The sequence below is a fragment of the Trichechus manatus genome, unplaced genomic scaffold, assembly GCF_000243295.1.
Source record: "Trichechus manatus latirostris isolate Lorelei unplaced genomic scaffold, TriManLat1.0 scaffold00029, whole genome shotgun sequence".
Lineage (NCBI taxonomy): Eukaryota > Metazoa > Chordata > Mammalia > Sirenia > Trichechidae > Trichechus > Trichechus manatus.
Genome location: NW_004443965.1, coordinates 4,871,661 through 4,896,677, shown reverse-complemented (window position 1 = coordinate 4,896,677; position 25,017 = coordinate 4,871,661). Strand labels below are relative to the sequence as shown.

General features: G+C 34.5%; 1 protein-coding gene across 7 annotated transcripts in view; it reads right to left on the bottom strand.

Moving 5' to 3' along the window:
• AP3B1 (adaptor related protein complex 3 subunit beta 1) overlaps positions 1 to 25,017 on the bottom strand; it is a 279,061-nt gene that overhangs the window by 95,414 nt on the left and 158,630 nt on the right. For all 7 annotated transcript variants that reach the window (XM_004374474.2, XM_023729486.1, XM_023729481.1 and 4 more), the window contains 4 exons: positions 19,684 to 19,860; positions 9,851 to 10,037; positions 8,753 to 8,883; positions 1,939 to 2,047 (listed from right to left, as the gene is read on the bottom strand). In XM_004374474.2, the coding sequence (XP_004374531.1) occupies positions 1,939 to 2,047; positions 8,753 to 8,883; positions 9,851 to 10,037; positions 19,684 to 19,860 (604 nt within the window). The remainder of the gene's footprint in view (positions 1 to 1,938; positions 2,048 to 8,752; positions 8,884 to 9,850; positions 10,038 to 19,683; positions 19,861 to 25,017) is intronic.

The following is a 25,017-nucleotide window of genomic DNA, read 5'->3' as shown; positions in this document are numbered from 1 at the left end:
ATAAAACAAACAATAATACCTGTAGCTCAAGCATGTATATGAGACTAAACAGGTATACTAGCCCAGGGGCAAGGATGAGAAGGGAGGAGGGAACAAGAAAGCTGGATGAATGGAAATGAGGAACCCAAGGTCGAGAAGGGGAGAGTGTTGACACATCAGGGGGCTGGCAATCAATGTCACAAAACAATATGTGTATTAATTGTTTAATGAGAAACTAATTTGCTCTGTAAACCTTCATCTAAAGCACAATTAAAAAAGAAAAGCTTAAAAAAATAATACTAGGTACTTTACAGAGTTGTGAAGATTAAATGATTTGAAACATGTAAAAGTGATTAAAACAGTGTCTGTCACATGGTGACATCTTTTACAAAGAGTAAACTTTATTTTACCCAAACTTGACAAAGCAAAAACAAATCTGCTAAATAAGGACATTTTGACTTTGTTGTGATATGAAAGTTATGCATACACACATATTAACTCAGATAACTGGCTCATACTATACATAATGAAAAGAAATTAAAATATCAATATTACTCTCATGATATTACATGAGTGTTCAACATGAATATGGGTCCAGTTCACTTCACGTATCATTATTTAAATTTATAAGTTAGTAGGATCCTTAAGAAAATATGTTTATTTTCAAAAAGACTTGCTCACTGGAAAATAAAATCTCGTAACTTCTAGTGAGAAAAGTTATTTTTTTCTCCAGTAGCTACAGTGAAACTCTTGCCACATGACTCATTACTATATATATTCTGAAAAGACCATGAAAAGCCATAGTGTTCATGGAATATTTCAATTACGTACTGATAAAGGTTAGTCTATGAATGGGCATGAGTTTATGAATAAATGAGATGGAGACAAATATTTACTTGGTATAAAATGAAGGAGCACACACCTAACTATACAGAAAGGTCTTTCTCACTGGTCTATTATCATTTCTGAAATCCAGATTTTTTTTAGAATCAACCTTCTGGGTTGAGGCATTTTTTCTATTTTTCAGTTTATTACCTCAGAAGGTAATACAGCACAGATTAGTTTATCGGATGCTGAAAACAAAGATATTGATTGAAGAAGCAGGAGAAAAAAAGAATGAAGTACCTTAAGTGAGATAGTTAATGACCAAGTAATAGTGATGGGCTCTAGTTCTCCAAGGAATAAATATTTTAGAAGGAAGTTGGGTGTCATTTGTTCTCGGGTCAGATCTGCCTATTGGGCTAACTGTTAATGAAACTCCAATATATTTTTTGTTATGCAAATCATCAACAGAATTTTAGTATTGAAGAGACTTAAACATCTAACTCAACCCCTTCATTTATCAGACAGACAGAAAGGTAAGTGCTTTATTCAATCTGCACAGCTAAAACCCAGCATTACTAAGTCCTTCCTATTTAGTATTCTTTTCATTGTATGTGGTTACCTCCAATCCTTTAACTCTTCGTTTCTTTATAATTCACAGCATATTTATTCATTTTAGCTTTATCTCTCTACAGGTTCATGTAGAAATAGATCAGTTTAAAACGGAAGAAAAATAGATTGCTTGAGGTTTAAAATAAACTTTACATTTTTACAAAAAAAAGTTACTTTTAAAGGCCCTACTAAAAGCTTATCATGTACAAAAATGATGTTTTTCAATACTGTAATGTTTGTAACAGGCAGTGTCAAGAAGAATTCAGAAAAACACGGGTTCCTGTTTCAGCTCTACCATGTATTAGCTATGTGTCTAAGGGACAATGTTAAATGAGAAAGGATTAGAAATTACTTTGAAAACTAAAAAGTGATATATAAATGAAATGAATTATTATAATAATATAAACTTCATTTAAAAGCACTTGTTGGATATGATGTACTAGACTTCATTGTTTTTCTGGAGGTATACATGTTAAGTCACAGTGTAATATATAATGATGTATTTCAATAAATTATAAAACCCACCACTGTCACTGTTGCTGTCAGAAGACCCGTCTTCCTCCTCAGACTCAGAATAAAATTTTTTACTAGGATTCTCTTTCTTTGTTTTTCCTGCTGGTGTCCATTCTTTGGCCTATATATAAAAAAAAGTAAAAATATAAATTATAAATATCTTTGCATTAAGGGATTCAGGCTTTGGACAAATTTCATCATTTAGAATACAACTATGAATATGATTAATGTAACAGATGTCAATAAATTGTATACTTGAAAAATGCTGAGGTGGCAAATGTTACATTATATGCATTTTTTTTAAACAACAACAAAGAATAAAACTATGAATCTAGAAGAAAGTAAAGCTTCTGGCATGAAGGCTGACTGACTTTATTCCTAAATAGAGTAACACACACTCTCACTCAGAGCCTATTATGCTAAAACAAAAACCTTACTTATATGTAATTTTTAAAAAGACTTGTGTTTGTTGGTGAACAGAAAATTTAAACTAAAGTAATACAGCCTAAAAGAGGGTAGAGTTATTACAGGCAGGCCTAATAACAGCAATTAGAAATGTACTAGACAATGAGGTCAAAGACAAAAAGAAAAAAATTTGATGTAGGTGATAAATACGGAGTCCTGGTGGTGCAGTGGTTAAGTGCTCGGCTGTTAACCAAAAGGTTGGCAGTTTGAACACACCAACCGCTCCACGGGAGAAAGATGCTTCCATAAAGATGACGGCTTTGGAAACTCTATGGGGCAGTTCTACTCTGCCCTATAGGGTCACTGTGAGTCAGAATTAACTGGATGGCTACGAGCAGGCAGGTGATAAGTAGCCCTAAATATCTCAACAAGCAAAACCCTGGGCTCATCCTTAACTTCTTTCTCTCATATCCTACACATCTAATCCATCAAGAAATCATTTAGCCACTGTGACTGTTAAGGTTGTGTGTCAACTTGGCTGGGACATGATTCTCAGTGGTTTGGCAGTTATGATAATGATGGCAGTCGTATAATGATGTAATCACGTCCATGATGGAATCTGCTGTGAGTAGCCAATCAGGTGAAAGGGAGCTTCCTTTGGGGTGTGGCCTGAATCCAATAAATGTAAACTTTCTGGCAAACCTTGTTGGCTTTTGCTCTACTCTGGATCCTGCATCCGGCTTATCAGCATCTGATGTCCAGTTCTTAGGACTTGGGCCAGCAGCCTGCCATCTTACCTGCCAATCTTGGATTTGTCAGCCTTCACAGCTGTGGGTCAGCAGCCTGCAATCTGACCTGTGGATCTTGGGGTCGTCAGCCCCTGCAGCTATGTGAGTCAGGAGAAGCCTCCAGCCTGACACTTGATGCACGAACTTGGGACTTCCTAGCCTCTAAAACCACATGAGCCATTTCCTTGAGATAAATCTCTCTCTCTATATATATATATATATACAGTGGTTTTGCTTCTTTACAGAACCCAGCCTAAAATATTTGGTACCAGGAATAGGGTGACGCAAACCTTCATTTCTGAAGGGTCTGGGCCATTAGTAGTCGTGTCGGAATTGGGTTGCTGTAGTTGCCCACTGACTTTAATCACAGGGCATGACAATACTAACAGATGTCCTAAGGGATCTCCGGCATCCCAGACATACTCTTCTTTACTTCCATTATGTAATATCAATCTGATTTCCTCTTGGTAATCAGGATAAATCACAGCAGCCAATATGGTAACTCCCTTCTTTGCCTGTAGATTCAGAGGCATAAGGAGCCCAAAGTGGCCAGGTGGCATTCTTAACTTCCAGTTCAACGGTATCAGTGATGTGTCTCCAGGTGGGAGCACTTCTCCCTTTGGAACTAAGTCCTCTAGACCTGCAGAGCATAGGGTCGTGGGGACAGGAACCAAAAATTTTTCGAGTAGATCACTAGGGGTAATAGTGAGTGGTTGTCACTCTCATTTTCACCCCTTGATTCCTGGACCCATGAATCCTGGCTATGGGAGAAACAGCACCATATATTGGATGCTGGTTTAGAGCATATACAGCCTCCCGGAGAATACTGCCCCAACCCTGTGAGATATTGCCACCTAGATGGAGCCTTAATTGTGTCTTTAGAAGGCCATTCTACTGTTCTATCAAACCAGCTGCTTCAAGATGATGGGGAACATGGTAAGACCAGTGAATTCCACGAGCATGGGCCCATTGCTGTACTTCAGCTGGTCGTGGTTTTTTGCCTAAGACAGACCTGTTGGTTCTTTATCACCTTGGTCTGAGCATTCATCTCTCTCTCCTGGATTACTGCAACAGTCTCCTAACTGGATGCCTTGCTTCCAACCCCAAGAATTCCTCTACTTGGGGAACAGCAGCCAGAATGATCCTATTAAAATCTAAGTCAGATCAAGCTCTTCTTTTGTTTGAAACCCTGCAATCGGTGACCGTTTCACTCAGAGAAAAAGCGAAAGTCCTTACAACCATCTGCATGACCCTACATGACCAGGACTCTTCTGAACTCTCTAACCTCTTCTGCTGCTCTCTCTCTTGCCCAATCTGCTCCAGCCACTCCTTAAAGTTCCTCCAACACCCCAGACATGCTCCACCTTAGGGCCTCCCCACCAGTTGTTCCCACTTGAAATGTCCTTTCTCCAAATAACTGCATGGCTCACTCTCTCACTTCCTTCAAGTCTTTGCACAAATCTCACCTCAGGGAGAACCACTCTAATTTAAAATTCTAACCTCCCACTTCAGAAGCCTGGCACTTCTAATCTTACTTTGCTCTATCTTTTTTTATTTCCCCCCCCACAGCACTTATTACTTTCCAACATACTATATAATTTATTTATGTTTTTACTGTTGGTCTACCCCTGCTAGAGTGTAACCTTCTGCAGAGCAGGGATTTTTTAATATTTTGTGCACTGATCTATCCCAAGTGTATCTGGCACAATAAGTATTTGTTGTATGAATAGCCCCTTAAAGTACAGTAAGGCAAAAAAAGGGTATTAATTATACTAAAGCAAAATAAAGTATTTTCATAATTATGACCCTGATTTCATCAAGAAAAAATACTATGTTTCTTATACTATTTTTTAAGAGCAGGGAAATGTTGGTGATTCCATGTGGGAAGAGTAAAACTGCTCCATTGGATTTACAAGGCTGTGACCTTTTGCAAGCAGATCAGCAGGGCTTTCTTCTGAGGTGCCTCTGGGTGGATTTGAACCACCAACCTTTTGGCTAGTAGTTGAGCACTTAACCATTTACACCACCCAAGGATTCCTAAAAAATGATTAAGACTCATTTATTTAATACATTTTTAATTTTGTTTTTCCTATATGCCAGTCTCCGCTAGAGCACATACTTTGTTTTAAAGAAATTTATAGCATGAGATAGAGGTTCTTATTCAAGAATGGTTCTCAACACTGGATGCACATTAGAAGCACCTGAGAATATTTTTTAAATACTAATACAAACATTAAAAATACTAACAACGAAAAAACTAATGCCTAGGGTTCCCCTCCTTATATTCTGATTTAATTGTTCTGGTGTAGGCCTGACAATAGGTTTTGTTTTGCTTAAAGATCTCCATGTGATTCTCATGTGCAACTCGACTTGAAAACCAGTGATCTAAAGGGCTTAAGGGCTTAAAGCATGTTGCTTAAAGAGATAAGGTTCAGTCACCTGGAAAACTATCATCTGGAAAATGATAGAAAAATGAGTAAAAAAATTTGAATATATTTGAATAACATAATTTAATAACATCAGCAGTCTTTATGATTATGATAGTATGTCATTCTAATAAGAAAAAGAGTAACAGCAGAGAGAAGAAAATAGAGAAGTACTAATCCGATAATTCTTAAGAGGGATAAAATATTGATAGCAAATGTGTTTGTAAGGCAAAACACCCTTGAGACACAAGGGGCAGTCTTTTTGTAACAGTGGGAAAAAGCGTTTTCCAGAATCACCCAAAAGAATTCTAAAGGATCTTCAAAAGTTACTATAGTATCATAATATAAATATATATTATATCTGATATCCTAGAAATGGTGGTGTGTAATTCAAAGTGACTTCTAGTGTCAATCTGACTAGGTTCCCTGTTGTTCAGTTTAAAATATCAGATTATCTAAACCTAGGCCATTTTTCTTACTAAGTTATATTTCATAGTAACGAGATTTTACCCTCTAAGATCACTTTATAGTAAAACTAGAATAACACAGCGTATTATGTGCATGAAATACACTGATGTGATTTTGGAGGGGGGATGCGGTAGAGTGAGAGGCAAGAAAGACTATATGAACACTCCATTCTGCGCTCTTGCAGCTGCACTGAAAAACAAAACTAAGTACATTATTTTTATATGTAATTGTGTCTTTCATACTACAATTTTAAGCCAATATATTTCGGAGACTAATAGATTGAAGCTGTTTTCTACATGGCATCAATGGATAGTGACAGTTCTCTTGAACTGGTTTCCATCAGTTATAATTATTCTCCATAATAGGTTACCAATTACTAATTTCAGAAAAGTAGTCAGTAAAATGGAAAAGAAATCAATTTGATTCTGTTAAACTGGACAGGTGAAATGAACATAAGAAAATAAGTTACTGAAGTATTGTCCCTATAAGGTAGTTAATGCTTAGAAGAGCACGTGAAAATGGAAGAAGCCAGCCAACCAACCAATCTATCAGCCGATATAAGGATACTGCTGAGACCAAATTAAATCTCATACCATTGCTATCAACTTCTGAGAAGATAAACCTTTTTTTAAATTTTTTTTTGGTGAAGTGGGCTGGTAGGGAGAGATGTGGGGTGGAAGTAGGGGGAGGATAAAATGATGGTTCTGCTTGGGCCAAAACACTATGTACCCAATAATAAAAAAGGACAGACTCATAAAAACAACAAAAAGACATAATAAGAAATTAAGAGAGAGAGTGTATTTGTGGAAAGAATCATAACAAAGCACATTGCTCTTTGTATTCTAGTACCCCGACTAAAATTTGCACAAATACACCAATCTTTTTGAAAAGGACTTTGAAAGAAAATCAACAAACTTAGTTGTAAGGAAGAACAAGCATGCAATTAGTTTTAATAACTGAAAACTCATGAAATGACCAAAGTATGTCTAATACTAGTCACCATTACTAATTTCATAACTATGAATATGTTAAAAGAACTGTTAATTTTGAGAGACGGTGTTTTCCTAACAGTATATTATATTTAAATAGAATTTTAATATCTAGTTGTGCAAAAATTTTACATATTTTTTTGCCATCTCTAGATAATTGGTCACAACATGAAAATGACAATGCCACATTAAAGACAGCACAACTTTGCAAAGAAGCTGAAGCTTCCTGTCCTCATGTTACATAATAAAATCCAGTAGTTAAGAGTGTGAACACTGGACTTGGACAGACTCAGGCTTGAATCCCAGCTCTATCACTTACTAGTTATGTGAACACTGGCAATTTACTTAAGTTCTCTGAGCTTCAGTTTCCTCAATTGCAAAATGAGAATAACAATAACCATCATTTATGATCATTATGAGGTTTAAACAACATAATGTTTGTAAAACACTATCATAGTACACTGTCATATAGAAATTCCTCTGTTTAAGGTAATAGAGATTTTCTTTCATTATATACTGAAAAGTTAAGAGGCAAGGAGGTTAACTGATTTTCCTACAGGAACTGGTAAACAAACTCTGGTTACCTGAATCCTAGTTTGAAATATCTTTGCTACCAGAAAAGTATTTAGAATATAGCACCTAATTGTTCTTTTTTATTAACTGTATTTTTACGCAAATAGTGTGCCTTCTACATTTGTTTGCCAACCTCATCCTCCTACCGCGAGTATTTTCGTAAGTGTGCTATGCTAAATTTTTTTTTTACAGCAACAGGTAGAAAAAAATTGGCATAGCGGCACGTATGAAAATACATTAAGGGGGAGGGCGAGTTGGCAAACAAACATAGAAGATGTGTGTTATCTGTGTAAAAATACGGTAATTTTACTTAAAAAATAACTAGATATATTTTACATAATCAATCTCTAAAGACAATCAGAAGGCCCCTTTCCTGTCTTATTTGTTTATACCAAAAAAACTCAAACTCGTTGCTGTCAAGTCAATTCTGACTCATAGTGATCCTATACGACAGAGTAGAACTGCCCCATAGGGTTTCCAAGGAGCAGCTGGTGGATTCAAACTGTTGACCTTTTTGGTCAGCAACCAAGCTCTTAACCACTGCACCACCAGAGCTGATAATATTAGGGCAGAATGTTAATTGTTTCATCCTAACGGCCAGCATTTTTAAAAGATGTAGAAAAAGAATATTTATATAGAAAGATTTTTTTTTAAATGTAAAGGCAACATATTATTCATTTTAATCACGACCTTGTCTAAGGACATTTTTGGTAAACAATGCTCCCTATTTATGTTCAGGCTTCACTTAAAACAGGTTCATCAGAAAAACACTCTGTATGGTTTTTCTGTTATCGAACAGCAAAAAATATTTAGAAAAATATTGACAGGAAGCTTACAAATCTCTAAACAAAAGTAGAAAAAGCTCAATCCAATGAAACTAAATACCTCAGAAATTGAATCTGCACAGCTACAAATGCAATACCACAAATGTGGGTGGCACTGATGCAGAGAATTCAATTCTCTACTTCCTTGAAGAAAAGAACAGTACATGTACAATGACATAGCAACACTACAATATTTAGTTCTCATAGAGGCGAGATATATCTAACACATTACATTTAGACATACCAGAACAATTTTCAATTTTCAACCCCCCAAAATGCTTTTATATAAAACAATAGTTTTCCTAGAATCTCCCACTGCTTGAACAAAATTAATTTCAGAAAGGTCAACTTACCAACTCTATTACTTCTACATTTCGAACTGCCGGGTCGGGCGCCACCTCTGGCCAATTAGATAATTCCAGGTACCCAGTAGCTTTAGTGTTGAGAGTATGAGATAAGGTGCCAAGCTGGAAATGATCCCTATCTGTTAAAAATAGAGGAAAATATAAAATAAACAATACGAGTTGTATATTACATAGAAAAATCCTAATCAGAGCTCAAGATAATTGGCATATTACCTCAAATGTCAAGGAATAAATATAAACTAGGAAGCTCTTCATAGGTCAAAAAACTGATTTCAGTCCATAGATTACAATAATCTCCCCCATAATGGTCAATAAAAAAGCTAATCAGTCAGTGTGTTTAGAGGTGTTGCTCTGAAATGTAGCTTCTCTAAAAATTACTTTACTGTGAATATTAAGAATGACAGCACAGTTAAACAATCCATATACATGTCTTGGCACAAACACACCCAGAATTTTAATAGTTTTTCTACAAAACCGAACTGCTTTTTTTTTTTGGTAACTTTATAACAATTAAATAGAAGCAATATGAAAACCCGGGTATATAATCATTTGATTCCAACTGGAATGGCCACTTGTTAAACTGATAAAATATTTAATTACTTCTTCTAAAAAGCTGTGAAAAACAAGTCATTTTTCCCTCTATGATAACCAAATGTAAACATAAAAGGATACTTTTATGAATAATTCCTCCTAGAAATGTTTGTTAGTATACATAGAATATTTAATTAATAAAAATTCACTATCTTAAAAAAAATAAAGTTATCTACTTAAAATAGAAGTCAATTACTACAAGAAGAATGCGGCATTTATCTATCATTCAGTTAAACTCTTTAGGAAGAATACAAATAAAATCAGAAGGCTTGAAATTACATAAATAATGTCTATAAAAATATAAGCTTAAACTAATATAAAACTTGCTGTGGTGAAAACAGATAAATGGGTAGAAAGCACATTGTTCTTACATACGTATATATGTTAATCATTTATATTTTCTTAGAGATAAATTTTACACTTATTAGAAATGAGATATCCTGCCATAATTTTTTAGATAACATATATTTTGCAGTTATATTCTGACAATAATACCTTTAAAAGGTGACTCAAGCAGCGGTGCAGGTTTTTGTGCTAGGAGTATTTTTTTGGCATATTTACTTAAAGCTCCACTCTTCTCATTCGGTACAATAAGCTGCCTAATAAATCTTGTACGGTCTCTGATGTCGTAGTTTTGATCATACTTGCCGAGATTTAATATGTACTGGGTAAGCAATTTTGTCTGGTGGAAAAAACAGAACAAGATGAGAATACAGTTATTTATGATTATTGATAACTCTGGATAAACATATTTAAAGAGGTAATAAAAATGAATGGTTATGTCAAACAAATGTTGTTCCGTAGGGAATATGCATTCCTAACACTGCAAATGGAATTTTGAAGCCAAAGCACATGTCCTCTTCTGTATTGGGGAGGTGAATGCTGAGTACTGAGAAGCAGCCATGTGCTAGATTATTAAACTGCTGAAGTGGAAAGAAAGGCATCATTAAAAAAATAATCATATATGGCAAACCCGCTGAAGGGTCTACGTGAGAATAATGAATGTGGAAATACAACTAAAAACATGGCACTCAAAACTTAATCGGAAAAATATGCAGGACATCAAAACATCAGAGAGTATTAGGGGGCTGGCAAACTGCTTCTCCTGAGGTGTGTTTTATGAAGAGATACTGTCCCTGGCATAAGCAGTGTCTGCACTCTGACTGCACTCAGTTACTTTACCCTGAATTATGACCCATTAAAGCAGACACATGAATCACTGAACTGGATTACTACAAATTATTTGCAGTGCATTTAGCTGTTACTTTTTCATAAAAGCAAGCTGCTGATGCCCTCTAAAAACTAGGATAAAAGACTTCTTTCATTTTTTCTACCACGCTGCTTATAGCCTCCAGTAATATTGGTCATTTATTTATTTATGCAAGGGAACAGCTTATTATAATAGCTTTTAAACCATAATAACATTTTTTAATTCAATTTTTGAATGTACTGCATTAACATATATTGAGATAATTTTAATAATAATTAAACCAAAATTGAAATGCTAACAAAATAGTAGGTTTGTATTTTAAACTAGTTATTTTATTGAAAGAGCATAGTTTTAATTTAGAGGGCTACAAATACACGATTGTAACTATAAGTTAAGTAGGATTCATAATACATGGGAAAAATAAACAGGAATAGTAAATCATCTACATGAGAACATTTGATAGACATTAGAAAAGAATGCAAATGAATTCAAGTTGGGCAGCACTAAAGACACTTTTAGAACAATAAGTCAAAGTAGAGAAATGGTGTGGTAAACTCTTTCACAATAATTGGTTAAGATAATTGACTTGGAGAGAAAGCAACCTTCTTTCAGTAGCATGGTATTTAAAAAGCACTAACCTAGTTTTATTAGAGTTATATAAAATACAAGTGAAAATGTTAATAGAGCTGTTCTGAATTTGGTTACAAACAAATGTTATTCACTAATTGACAGACCAATTACAAATAAGAAAAATTCTATGATTCATTTTTTAAAGAAAATTAGCAAAATATTCACTAAATGAAAAACACAACTAAGACCAGCTTAAAGGAAAGCGTGACACACTGGACTGTGTCATTAACTTACTGGGGAAACTTGGGAAACACACTTTACCACTAGTTTTCTCAAATGAGAATTTACAACTAGGCTACTTTAAAGTCTATTTGTTGCAATTCAGAATGTATAACTAAAATAAATCAACAAAAGAAATTAAGTTTGTTCATTGCAATTTTGAGCCTAAAAGAGTAAAATAGGTTGCTTATAATTCATATCCTCAAAATTAATTTTTAGGCAACTAAATGATTTCAATATACTAACAAACACTATTGAAGGTGAGGTAGGGTATTTAAAGTAATTAAAACTATATAATTTTTAAAATATGTATTTATTTACTGTCAAATTTGTTTTATTATATTGGTAGACTTATAAAACAGTTCTATTAATAAGGTATTTCCAAAATAAAATTCTTCCCAAAAGATAAAAACATATCAATGTACAATGATGCATTAAAAACATAAGCAAAATAATTATTCTTAGCACATTCATGTACTTTAATCAGTTTCTTAGCTGTATCTATCTCTAATACCGTGCCACCGGTATTTCTCTGAAGAATGTATTTTATATGGTCTTATAATGTTTAAGCTTTAAAAAAAAAATTGCCTGTCATCTTTTTCAAAATTGTATTTTGTGATTAATAATTACAAAATTGTTGACATTTTCAATTTACTCTTCTCTATAGGTTATAATGTGTAGCCCTGGTGGTGCAGTGGTTAACAGCTTGCTGCTAACCAAAAGGTCAGCAGTTCAAATCCATCAGTCGCCTCTTAAGTCCTATGGGGCAGTTCCACTCTGTCCTATAGCATCATTATGAATCGGAATTGACTTGATAGCAACGGATCTGGTTTTTTGGTTATAGACCATAATATTTTTAATGGAGAAAACACCATCTTCACAGTATTGAGCAACCTGGTAAGCTCAGAGAAAACTGTGTTGAACAAAGGATATTCTAATTCTATCTTTAAGCTGAAATTTATAAATATACTAAAACCTGTGAAAGCTGGAACCTGTGTAAGGTGGAAACTGATCAGAGAAGGAAAACTATTTTCCACTAAAACGAGCAATAGCATAGTGTTAAGTCTTGCAAGACCTGGAAAAACAAGGCAGTCCCATTGAATTCTGGCTTTCACAGGTTTCACTGTACTTCAATCCCAGACATTTTTTTCCCTCGCCATTCAGAGAAACTTTTTTCAGTTACTATTTTTATAAGGCAAAACTTGTCAAAAAATCATCTCTATTTATACTTCTTTTGAATATTTCACCAAATTTAGATACTGCAAAATCAACTGCCTTCTTGATTTCATTTCATTCTAATACAAAATATTAACTTCCCCAATTAAAAATAGGAGCTCCATCAAAAGAATCTTTACAATAGTTGAGATACTGCAAATTACAGAACTTCCAAATTAAATCCTGAGGTCTCACTGTTTAATTTGTTCAACTCTTCCCTTGCTTTTATAGGGATTAATTTCAATGTCTTCTTTTTTGCAAGGTATGTTTTCAAGAACCACTACTGCAGAAATTTTCAACAGCTGAGGGTTTCTGGCACTCTATTTGGTGAACACTTTAAAGATTTCCAAATGACTTTGAAATCAAAATCTAACCAATATTCTGAAAACTTGCTTGTCCCCACACCTCCACAAACACAAAAAGCCAATACAGGACACTTAGGCTAACTTACAAAGCAGCTCTTCACAAAAGCACATTTCTAAAATCCAAATGATAACATGCAGCAAATAGAGTGCATACTATCGTGCTACAGTATTTTTATTCAACAGCAGCTTCATCTTAAAAATGCTGTTGTTCAGTTACCCTGTATACACAAATTTTGACCACTGCAGTTTTATTGCAATTGGTAGAACAAGCAAAACTTGTTTGCATGCACTGCAACCAATCCCAAAAACACTTCTGCTCCACAGTTTTCTTAATAAGAACATTGATTTTACCATGAAAATGTCCTTTTGGCAAAACCAAATTATTTTATCTTCAGTGTTGAGCTTTTTAATTTACAGTTGCATTTACAGCATTTTTGAAAGAATAAACTCCCAAAAGCTTTTCTTTGATTCCATTTACAGCACTGACAGAATAAACGCACAAAAGCTTTGAGTGAAAAAAAGTTAAAACTATTATTGGAATTAACGATTTTACATGTGAAAATCAGCATCATTTAACTCCTTTTTCTGCTAATGCAGACAACACTATTAAAAGCTATTTCTTCATTTCATATGTGCAAAAGAAAACTTGGAATTAAAAATGAACAAAATTAAGAGAAAAGTTATTTAAAAGAGGCCGTGTTTCACAGAGTTACATAAACACCTTCTGCACCTGTGTATTTCGTCATCTTGCAGCACAATCTTCTTAAAATAATCGCTAACTTTTTAAAATAGTTGCTGATTCTTTTTTAGCATATTTGTTATTTCTTCTGGCTGTTCATGATCAGTGATATCATTACAGCTCTCATGCTGGATGGTAAATGTTGATAAGCATTTTGTGAATGTTAAGAACTAAAACAAATTCAGTACTTAATTCTTCATTAAATATACATTTTCATTTTTTAAAAATTTATTGCCAATTTATAACAAAATAAAAAATAACTTCCAAATAATAAATTAAATAGGTTTAGATTTACACTATACAATAAGTAACAAAACTATGTAGCAAGTGTGTTCTGTCCACTTTCTATAACGATCTACACCAGGACTGCTCAGTGTTTCCTGTCGATACTTCACCTACAACCAATCTGGAAGTTCCCATATTTTCCTCTAACTCCATCCACTGGCAGCCTGGAGCTTTATGCGTCTCACAGGCTGCAGCACAACTTGATGATTCACAGGCTGCAGCACAACTTGATGATACATCAAGTTGCGGGCAAATGAAGCATTGTTAAATACTTACCTCACCACCACCGGAAAAGAGGACTTAAGCTCTCCCTACCTGCCTTGTCAAAGCAAATTTCATTTTATCAGCACTCACCCTGCATGCTGTTCTGAAAGGGAGGAGTTAGTTATGTTGCATGTAAAAAGGCTTGAAAAAAAGAAAGACATAGTCTTTCAGATTTAAATGTTTTATGTATTGAAATGAAATCTGTTCACTATACTGGTGTTTTATAAGCCACTAGACAAAACCATGGCAGAAGGCAGAAGTACCAAGTGAAGGTCTACATGCTTACTCTGTCTTCTTTTAGTGTAACTACTGATAACAGTATTTCATTAAAAAAAAAAAAAAAAAAATTGGGACAAATACAAAACTGCACGGACACTGAGACAATAGATGCAAATTGTATCCATTTTGGACAACAGTTATGAAGGAAGTAGACAATGGTTAAAAAAACAATCATGGCATTTTACCATGACCAAAGGCATTTCAATCCAAAATCAGATGTGACATTAAATAGTACTTTTTAATTTGTCTTATTCATAAAATTGTATAAAACAAGCAAACAGAATACAATGTAATCTCATTAACAGGAATACACAGTATTATATGGATACTTGTTAAATTTTGATTTCAGATTAATTTTGCTGCTTAGAATTAGAGAGCCATTACTGGTACCAACTATTTACATCAGTTACATTCTCTTCAGATTGACTCTAAGTCATTGTGCCATAGCAGAGATGAATTTGGGGGAATGCTACAAAAAAATTAAATAATTACTTAAAAGAACTTCCTAAAATATAGACATCACAGTTTTACCTAAATACTCTGATAAATAATAAACTAGTAAATAATCACCCAACAATAGCTTTCTTCAAATATTTCATAAGTCAACACAAAATAAGATCTTAAAAAGCACAGTATTTCACACGAGTAACACGCACCTTCTACTTTTGTCAACTGCGCCCTCCCCCACCCCGCGAATTATTTTCATAAGTCTGCTATGCTAATTTTTTACAGCAACATGTAAAAAAAAAGAAAATCAGCATAACAATGCTTCTGAAAATACTTCGTGTGGGAGAACACAGTTGGCAAACAAATGTAGAAGGCGCACACTATTTATTTAAAAATACTATAGTTCTAAAGTCAGCTTAGAGATACTATTAAGAAACACAAAAAAGTACACAGAATTCAGCATTCAGCATAGTAAAGATGAATATTAATTCCATGTAGTTATTATTTTTAAAAGGAAGATATTGGCAAATGTGTTTAGTAAATGAAAGAAAGCTACATAGAATGCTCAATCTATACCAGAAGCAAACCTAAGTAGTAGTATTGTTCCATCTAATCAATTTCATCATTTCATGACTAAACAGGATTCTTTATGTGACTTGGAAGAAATTTCTGAACAACATCCACATTTCTGTGAACTAAAACTTTTCCATAAATTTTTCCTTTACATGCTATATTTACTTGTGTTTTTCAAAGCCAAGAAAATAGCCATGAAAGGGTAGGGGAGATATTATCAACGCATGGCGCCTGAGTCTCCTTTTGCTAAATCATATTAAAAGGACTGGAGAAAGGGAAGATTTCTCCAAAGACCTGAATCACAGAGATGCAAGACAGAACGTGTTTTTAACTTCAGTAGGGATCGTAAAAGCATTTAGTGTGATTTATAAAATTTTTCATAGTTCCATCTGACTGTAATAGCCCAGAATTAGAAAACTTCAGCTTACAGAGGTTCACCTAAAGACTCTTAGACACAATGTAACAGAGTTTAAAAAAAAACTATATGAAGCAGCCTCATATCACAATACCAAACAGGGAAAATATTAAAATGTTAAGAAAGAACATATAATATTCAAAATAGACTAGATGCTGACTTATTTTTCAGCTACTGTATTTTTCAGTTCTAGAACTTTCATTTGATTCTTTTTAATAGTTATTTCTATTTCTGTGCTGAGATTTTTATCTTTTCATTCAATATAAGTACATATTCCTTTATATCACTGACTATAGTTGTAACAGCGGCTTTAAAATTCTGCATGCAATTTCCAACATCTAGGTCATCTCAGTTGGTTTCTGTTTGTTTTCTTCCCCCCTTGAAAATGAATCACATTTTCTTGATCTTATGTTGAGTAATTCTGGATTGCATCTTAGACATTATGACTGATGTGTTGTGGAGACCCTGAACATGGTAATACTCTTGGAATAAGTACTGATTGTTTGCTTGTTTTAGCAGTCGGTTAACTTGGCTGGACTCAAAGTGAAAACTGTCTCAGGTATAGCTCAAATATCAATTCAGTTCTTTTATTCTTAGGCGTACTGCTTTAAATCTAGCCTGACTATGTATGGTTCAAAGGTCAGCCAAAAACTTGAAAGAGTTCTTCACAAACAGATTTTGAGGCTCTCCCACTCTGGCTCTCTCCTTTCTAGGATTTTCTCTTAACTTTTTAGTGGTTGTAGTTTCAACTTTGCCCTCTGTGACTTCAGTCCAGGATTTTTGGTTTCCTTTCGGAGTTTTAGCCTCTGTATAGTGCCAAATGTGGCCTGTTCTCAAGATAAACACCATAAAATGGAGAATCTCACCCTGTGCCACTCCCTTCTTCCAAGTATTAACTCCCCTCCAGAATCTTCCTGCTTTTATTTACTGCCCTTTGGGCAGTTTTGTTGCTATTGTTGTTGCTGTTGTGTGTGTGAGTGTTTTTTTTTTTTTTTCATTTTACTCGAAGTTTATACTTATGGCACAGACGGTCCAGTAGCAATATATGCAATCATACTGAGAGCAGACTGTTGACTAATTTTTCAATTCTTCTATACCAAGTAAAATATTTTGAGGTAGTAAAGAAGTTTATCATTATTCTTCAAGCACACAAATAAATACAATGTGCCAAATCTTATAAATATTAACTTAGATATTCTCTAGAACCAAACAATTCAATAAAATGCTGGTAACATTCACTGAGATATCTAGACCATGGAGGATTCAGTTCTACAAATAAATATCAGGACTTTATGGCAAACCAGCCCCTGAACACTATGTCGGTGGTCTCTCAAGTTCAGTTTCTAAAATGGATAAAATATGTAAGCATAGAAAATAACTCTCTACATTTAGGTCAAAGTAATCATTTTGGTGTCTGTCTCATACTCAATGGGCTATGAACCATACAACTAAAAAAATGCCAAGTTGATGGTGCTTAAAATAATCCTTTAATGTTAACTTTCATTTATCCTCACAAATTATTTTCTTGAGAAATGAGAAGTAGTGGGGAACAAAGTCAAATCCTACAGGATACACCCTCATTCATTCATTTTTATATTTTGTCATTTAAAAATAATGAGCTATATGAAGATAACACCTAAAAATTTGTAACATTTAAAAAAAACATTGTGTTTTTACCAACTGGTGTGAAGTCTATTTTGTTTATCTACAGGTATCATTCTAAACTGTATAGTAGAACATTTCAGAAGCTGAGTTTCAAAATTTCAATTAATAATACAGCTGAAGAAAAAAATATCTGAGGGCAAACTATGTTGTCTTCAAATTCACTGAATAAAGAGATATGGAACACACTCTATTATAATTTCTGAACAAAGGATACTACATTTCATTATTGGTTATTTACAGCTATATAGAGGGCCAAAGACAGAACTTTCATTTAGTTTTGTAAAACATAACTCTCAGTCTTGATTAGCATACTAGTTTTGTACTACTTCTTTTATAATAATCTGTAAGCTACATACATTTAGAGTAGCCAAACCAGACAGAAAGTCATATTGTTGTTGCTGTTGTGCGCTGCTGAGTTGATTCTGACTCACAGTGACCCTACAGGACAGAATAGAACTGTCCCATAGGGTTTCCTAGGCTGTAATCTTTATGGGAGCAGTTCTCCCGTGGAGCATTGGTGAGCCTGAACCACTCACCTCTCGGTTAGCGGCCGAGCACTTAACAGAAAATCATAACAATCATAAAATTCTAGGTATTACATTGACTTTCACAACACCACATAGTTGTAATGGTCACAGGGAGTTTTAAGTCAAAAATAGCATTTTTATCAGTAAATAAGAAACTCAACAGAAAACATAAGTTTCTTTTCTTCTCTTACTCTATTTTTCTAAAAGTAACTCATTGCATGAAGCAATCTACAAGACACTTGAAAATTAATAACTGGTTTCCTTCAAAGATGACTTAAAATGTAAAGATAAAAAGTAAATCATGGAAATATGTTCAAATATTTGCAATTATCTGGTCATAAGTCTTTTACACAGATTAGCAAAAGCTACAATAAATAAAAATAACAACTCATATCACAGTTAGGGGTGAAGGCAATCCCAAAGTACACAGACATGAATTTGAGAAATCAACCTGTAGATTCTGAATGGCAAACATCAGCTTACTAGAGAATGAGTGTAGCCTATTGGCAGGCAGAAAGGAGACAGAGATAAGCACACAAATTCAGAAAAGAGACACAAACAGATAGGAAAAGCAGAGAATGACAGACAGACATTAGACTGGGGTAGGGGCAGTGAAAGGATAGGGGTGTCAGAGGGACACCTAGGCAGAGAGAGAGTTTGGGGGAAGAAGGAGGACAAAGATGGAGAGAGGAAAATGGGAGAAAATCACAGAGTCAAAGTGAGAGTCAAAGAGAAAGGGAATAATAGAGACAGGTCATGGAGCATAAAACCTACTATGAGGCCTAGCTGCAAATGAGCAAGAATCCTTTTTCAATCTCACTAATCAGGTAAGTCTTCCATTCATGGAGAATAGCAATTCAGACACATGGAAAAGTTCCTATTTTATACAGAGGCAAAATGATTCCTCTTACTGGCAGTTCCTCAAAGACTCAACCAACTTAACAAATGAATATTCTAAAATGCACATCTGGCAAATTATACCATTATTTAAAAGTTTTAATAGTCTTCCCCTAGAGGACAAGGTCCATAATACTTAGCGAAGCCTACAAGCCACTCCAGGTCCTGTCCTTGCCTCCTTTTTCAGACTTAGCTCTAAAAGTTTTCAGAAACATTAATCTTTTTTTATGACTGACCCTTTCGGTCTCCTCTTTCCTAATTCTGTATGATAAACCACTACTTACGAGCCCTTAAGAGTCTTATCCTTTGTGAAAGTTTTTTGGACCTCTCTCCTCCTTCTGCTACAGACTTTCAATAACTTTTTTCTCTGGAGCCCCACTGTACCTCAGTAACTCTCTTATAGCACTTATCATATACTACTTCATTTTTTATCTGTTTTTCTCCCCTACTAGATGAGTATGTCCGCTCTTCGCACCACACCATCTAGCACAGAACCTGGAACAAAGAGCCACCCAGTAACTGTTGAATGAATAGACCTTAGCTGCTTAATCAGAGTAAAGTACATATCAGATAGCTAGATTCTGGATTAGCCTCTTACCTGTTTGGAGTTGGTTAAATATAATTTTGCTCCCAGATTTAAAATCTGCAGTTTTACCAAATCATCTTCACTAGTGAAGCTTTTAGCCATCCTCCTCAAAACATCAGGGGCGATTTTAGGAACTCGTTCACAATTTTCTCCAATTAGCCAAAGAATACTTGCTCTAGCCACAGGAACCTAAAATGAGAAACAAATTATATAGTTACAAGTAAGGTAATCAACAAGTAAGATGATCACACTCTCCTTAATATCAACACAGAAAATATTTTAATAATTACAAAGTCTTTATATCTCATTTAATATATATCCAAGAAATGCTTCTTTAGTTATCAAAAAATAAATACACAGGAAATCTCAGTGATACTGATTTCAGAGATAATACCTTAGAAAAGATTCAATGAAAAGCCATTGGTCTAGAACCTAGACTCAATGAGAGATGGGCAAACTTTGGCAAGTAGGCCAAGGCTCTCCTTGGGCCAAATCTGGCTGGCATGTCCATTTGTTTATATATTATGGCTGCTTTTATGCTACAATGGCAGAGGTAAATAGTTGCAACAGAAACCACTTGGCCCACAAAGTTGAAAATATTTACAATCTAGCAACCTACAGAAAAAGTCTGCTGACTCCTGCTCTAGAGCACAGGTTCTTTTATCTTGATGTAAAAAAAAATCAGCTAGAGTTCTTATTAAAACTACAGATTTTTGTTATCAACTCTAAGAGAGTAGTTCTTTGGTGTTGGTTGTTGTTGTCATGTGCCGTCGAATCGATTCTGACTCGTAATGACCCCACAGGACAAAGCAGAACTGCCCCATAGGGTTTCCTAGGCTACAAACTTTACTGAAGCAGATTACCAGGTCCTTTCTCCCACAGAGCCACTGGTGGGTTCAAACTTCCTACCTTTCAGTTAGCAGCCAAGCACTTAACCATTGCGACACCAGATCTTCTTAAGAATGTGATTTAAAAAAAAAAAAAAATGTGGTAGGGCCCAGGACTCTACATTAAAGAGGCATCACACATGATTCCTGAGACAGGTGGTCCACAAAACATGTTTTGAGAACCCACGGGATAATAGGGAAAAAGGAGTAGATCCATTAAAGAATAGGATTCCAAATTAAACCTGTTATTGTTCTCTATGTATTTGCATCTATCGGAAACATCAAAATGACAAGATCATCAAGGTCTTCTTATAAAATCACGAATCCTGGTCTATTATTTGGTCATTAACAAAGGAAACAGGCATAAAATAAATTTCTTCAATATTGCATTTTGGCATTATTTTTTAAAATAAAGGACATTTCAATATAATTTGTGTCTAAAAAAAAAATCACTGCTTAGCTACAAATTGGAAAACTTCCATCAATACCATTAAGACCAACATTTTAGAGTATGCAAATTAGTTTTATTACTCATTTGCTTATTTATATCCTCCCCTATTATAAACAGAATTTGAGGTGGTATGCAAATTAGTTTCTGTGAACATTTTCACCTACCGTAGAAAATTTGCTTTATATAATAAATAAAAAAGTCAATGGCTTTCATTAAAGGATAGTCTCACAAGAAAAGATAACACTCTTTTTATAAAGTCCTTTTCCAATTCCTCAAATAAAGTCCTAATACTTTCTGTATCATTTCACAGCTATACACAGTATGACTGTTAAAGAAGAAAGTGAGAATAAGGACTGTTTTGTAGCTAAAATTTTATCAGAATATTTACCATCTCAAATTCTTTCAAAACACTCAATTTATGAAATAATATAAAAATATTAAGACACCATTAAGTTGGTCCTTTCATCAGAATCAGAATGAAGTCATCAAAAAAATCTTTAAAATAAAAAAAATATGTTTTCAAACATTGTAACAATGTCATCTTTAAACTAATATTTAGAGTAAGTTTAGTAACAGACAAGAAATCAGTATACTTATGCAATACACCAAAAAAGCATTTTGTAAATGCTATTACAAAATCTATTCATGCAGTGTAATAAAACTCATATCCTTACTGTATACCGATTTCTGGAAAGAAAGAGGTTATTTCTAATGTTCCAAAGGTTACACTGCATTAAGACCTTACTCCTAATCTATTATTTTAAATTGGGCTAAAGAATAGTAATTGAGTGGTACATTAAATTTTCCAGTATGGAGCAGTTCAAGTTGCCCGCCATAATAAAAAGTACTTCGAAATAAGAATATATGGGCAACTTCAGATTTCAGTTACACTAGATTTATTTTTCTTATATATTTGCGAGTACAAAAATTAGAATTCTATGACATATTACAATCTATTACCCCACTTTAAGTAATTTTCTTCTGGTAACACACTTGTAATCTTCTTTGGAAATAAAAAGACAATCCCGAAAAGAAGTAAGGCATTAAGAGATGGCTTATATTTACGAATACACTAAGATAAAAATAACAATACTTAAATACTCCAGAATTCATAATGTATACAACATTTATAACTCTTTGGACAAAATTAAAAATTAATAAATTCTAATGCTCACAACAAAAATCTCAAACTGGTAGTGGGAGGGATATTATTCAGAGAGGTTCTAGACATGAGGTAATAAAATTCCCAAGTAAAAACTGAAAAAACTTAGAAAACTTCCACAACAAGAAACAGTATCAATATAAATATATTTATACCAATCTTTTGGTGATGGCATTTTATTAGAAAGCTTAGGAAACTGACTAACCCAATGTTTTTGTGCATTTGGCTGGAATGAGAATCGTAAGATTTTCTAATTCCGGCCCCTCTCTCCCACCCAGTTAAGTAATAGGGCTCTCATTTGTACATCACTGATACTATGAATTTACACCCACTATCAAATGTTTGAAGCAGCTGAAAAAATAGTAAGTAAGAAAATTAGTCACTTTTTGTTTTCCACTGTCTTTTCAACTACTGGAAAAACAAGAACCATGAACTAAAACCAAACCAGTGCATACACAGCCACACGTATGATATCATTCTTTCAATAAGAATCTGTGCTTTTCAATATTTTCAAAGACAAACTGGACTGTAAACGACTTTGCCTGACTCTTTATTCTAAATGCCCTGAGCAAGCAGTTAAGTGCACTTTTGAAATAGAAGGCCGTTTCCACTGCCATTTTAACCCATTAACTTGCCTGCAAAAACAAATAATAATTCCTAGCCGACCAGAGCAGTTATACAAAGACATCTAGAAAGATTTTACAGATCACTCCGTAAGCAGCTCTACTTAAAACCTATTGTGCTTTAACACTGGTCTACTGCACAATGCAACAGTCTAAAATAAATCCTAAGGAAACATCAGTTTTATGTATTTAAATTTGTCAAAGGCAACATCAGTAGACATCTAAGCAAACTGCACACAAACAGCAAATCAGAACCAGTTTCTGTATGTGGATTCAATATACTTTAAAACTTAAGCCTGAATTAAGTTGGGGTGGCAGGGTAGGGGTGGATAACTTGTGAAATGGCAGGCATTCAGTGAGGCACCTGGGTAAGGAGTACATACAGTGCTACTTCAATATTACTCAGTAGTCTTTACAAAACAACATCTTCCAAGTGTTCTTTTATGATATGAAATCCCCACGTGTCCCATTAAACATTACGTGAAATCCTGTTAGAGCAATCCTCAGGCAGTACGCATTGTATTCTAGAAGAACTTTTCTCCAAAAGCAACACTGACTACAAATGAAGGATACTCCAAAAGATAAAATATTCACAATCAGAGCATATAAGCTGACTGTACAGTTGACATAAATCTATTCAATTTGAATGAATTCAAGAGGTAGAGTAAATTTAAATTTTAGTTTTCCTATTTTCAACTATACCATTTGCTCAACAACCAATGGGATCAAAGTCTTTAATACGATAAAATATATGCTTGCTTTAAAAAAACACAATTACATATCTAGCATCTATTGAGCTCTTACCATTTGCCAAGCACTGTTTTTAAGCACTTTGCACATTTTGGTTGGAAATGTAAAATAAGATGGAAGAAATAAAATCAAAATATGTCCAATCCTAAATATAAATGAACTGGCTTCTCATTTAAAAACATACTTAGAAATTGAGGTGAAAATAAAAGCTACCTACAGGCCATTTATAATTAAAACACTTAAGTAAAATGGTAATTATAAAAAGGTAGGAAAAGAGATATTAAGCAAACATATACAAGAAAGTGAGATTTAGAATTAATTAAAAACATTTAGCAAGTAGCATATCATTAGGATGTTCTTTGAGACTGTACAAATATCGTGTTACTCCTCAAATTTTCACCCACTAGTTTTAGCATTTGTCAATGATTCTTGCCAGAATCAATTATCATTTTCATAGTTGGCAAATGGTGATTTTCTAATTCCATCATTCCTTCTACATTTATTAGTTGTTTTTGAATTGTAAGAGAGAGCTTTCCTTTCTCTCTCATTCATTCATTGCAGTGTGGACTCATCAATTATTTTCACTACCATTTATTTTGCTCAAATGAAGGGGCCAGTGGGAGTCCCTTCAAGCTAGCTTTGTACCCCTTTGACATGTCTCTATGATTCTGTGAGCTACTTGCCTTAGTTATCTAGTGCTGCTATAACAGATATACCACAAACAGATGACTTTAACAAGCAGAAGTTTATTCTCTAACAGTTTAGGAAGCTAGAAGACTGAATTCAGGTTACCAGCTCTAGGGGAAGGCTTTCTCTCTCTGTTGGTTCTGAGGGAATGTCCTTGTCATCAATCTCCCCTGGGTCTAGCAGCTTATCAGCACAAGGGTCCCGGGCCCAAAGGACATGCTCTGCTCCTGGTGCTTTTTTCTTGGTTGCATGAGGTCCCTCTCCTCTCTGCTCGCTTCTCTCTATCATATCTCAAGAGACTTACTCAAGATACAACCTAATCCTATAGATTGAGTCCTGCCTCATTAACACAACTGCCTCTAAACCTGTGTCATTAATATCAGAGAGGTTAGGATTTACAACACACAGGATGATCACATCAGATCATAAATGGTGGACAAACACACAATACTGGGAATCACGGCCTAGCCAAGTTGATACATGTTTCTGGGGGACACAATTCAATTCATAACACTGTTCCTTACTTTTTTAGCCCAGAAAGATATTCCAAGCTTGTCATGTTCTTTCCTTGCTCTAGCCCTGAAGCCAGCCATTTCTCTAAGGTATCCTGGTTTCTTTTAGTAGAAAATGGTATTTAAAAACCAAGCTCTATCTGAGATTCACTGTTCAGCCTGGGAGTGGACAGCCCCATAAAACCAAATGAGACTAACGAGGTACAGGAGTCCAGTGACAAGGGCCAGAAGGCAGAAGGGGACAAGGAAGCTGCTGATAGGGAACACAAGGTTG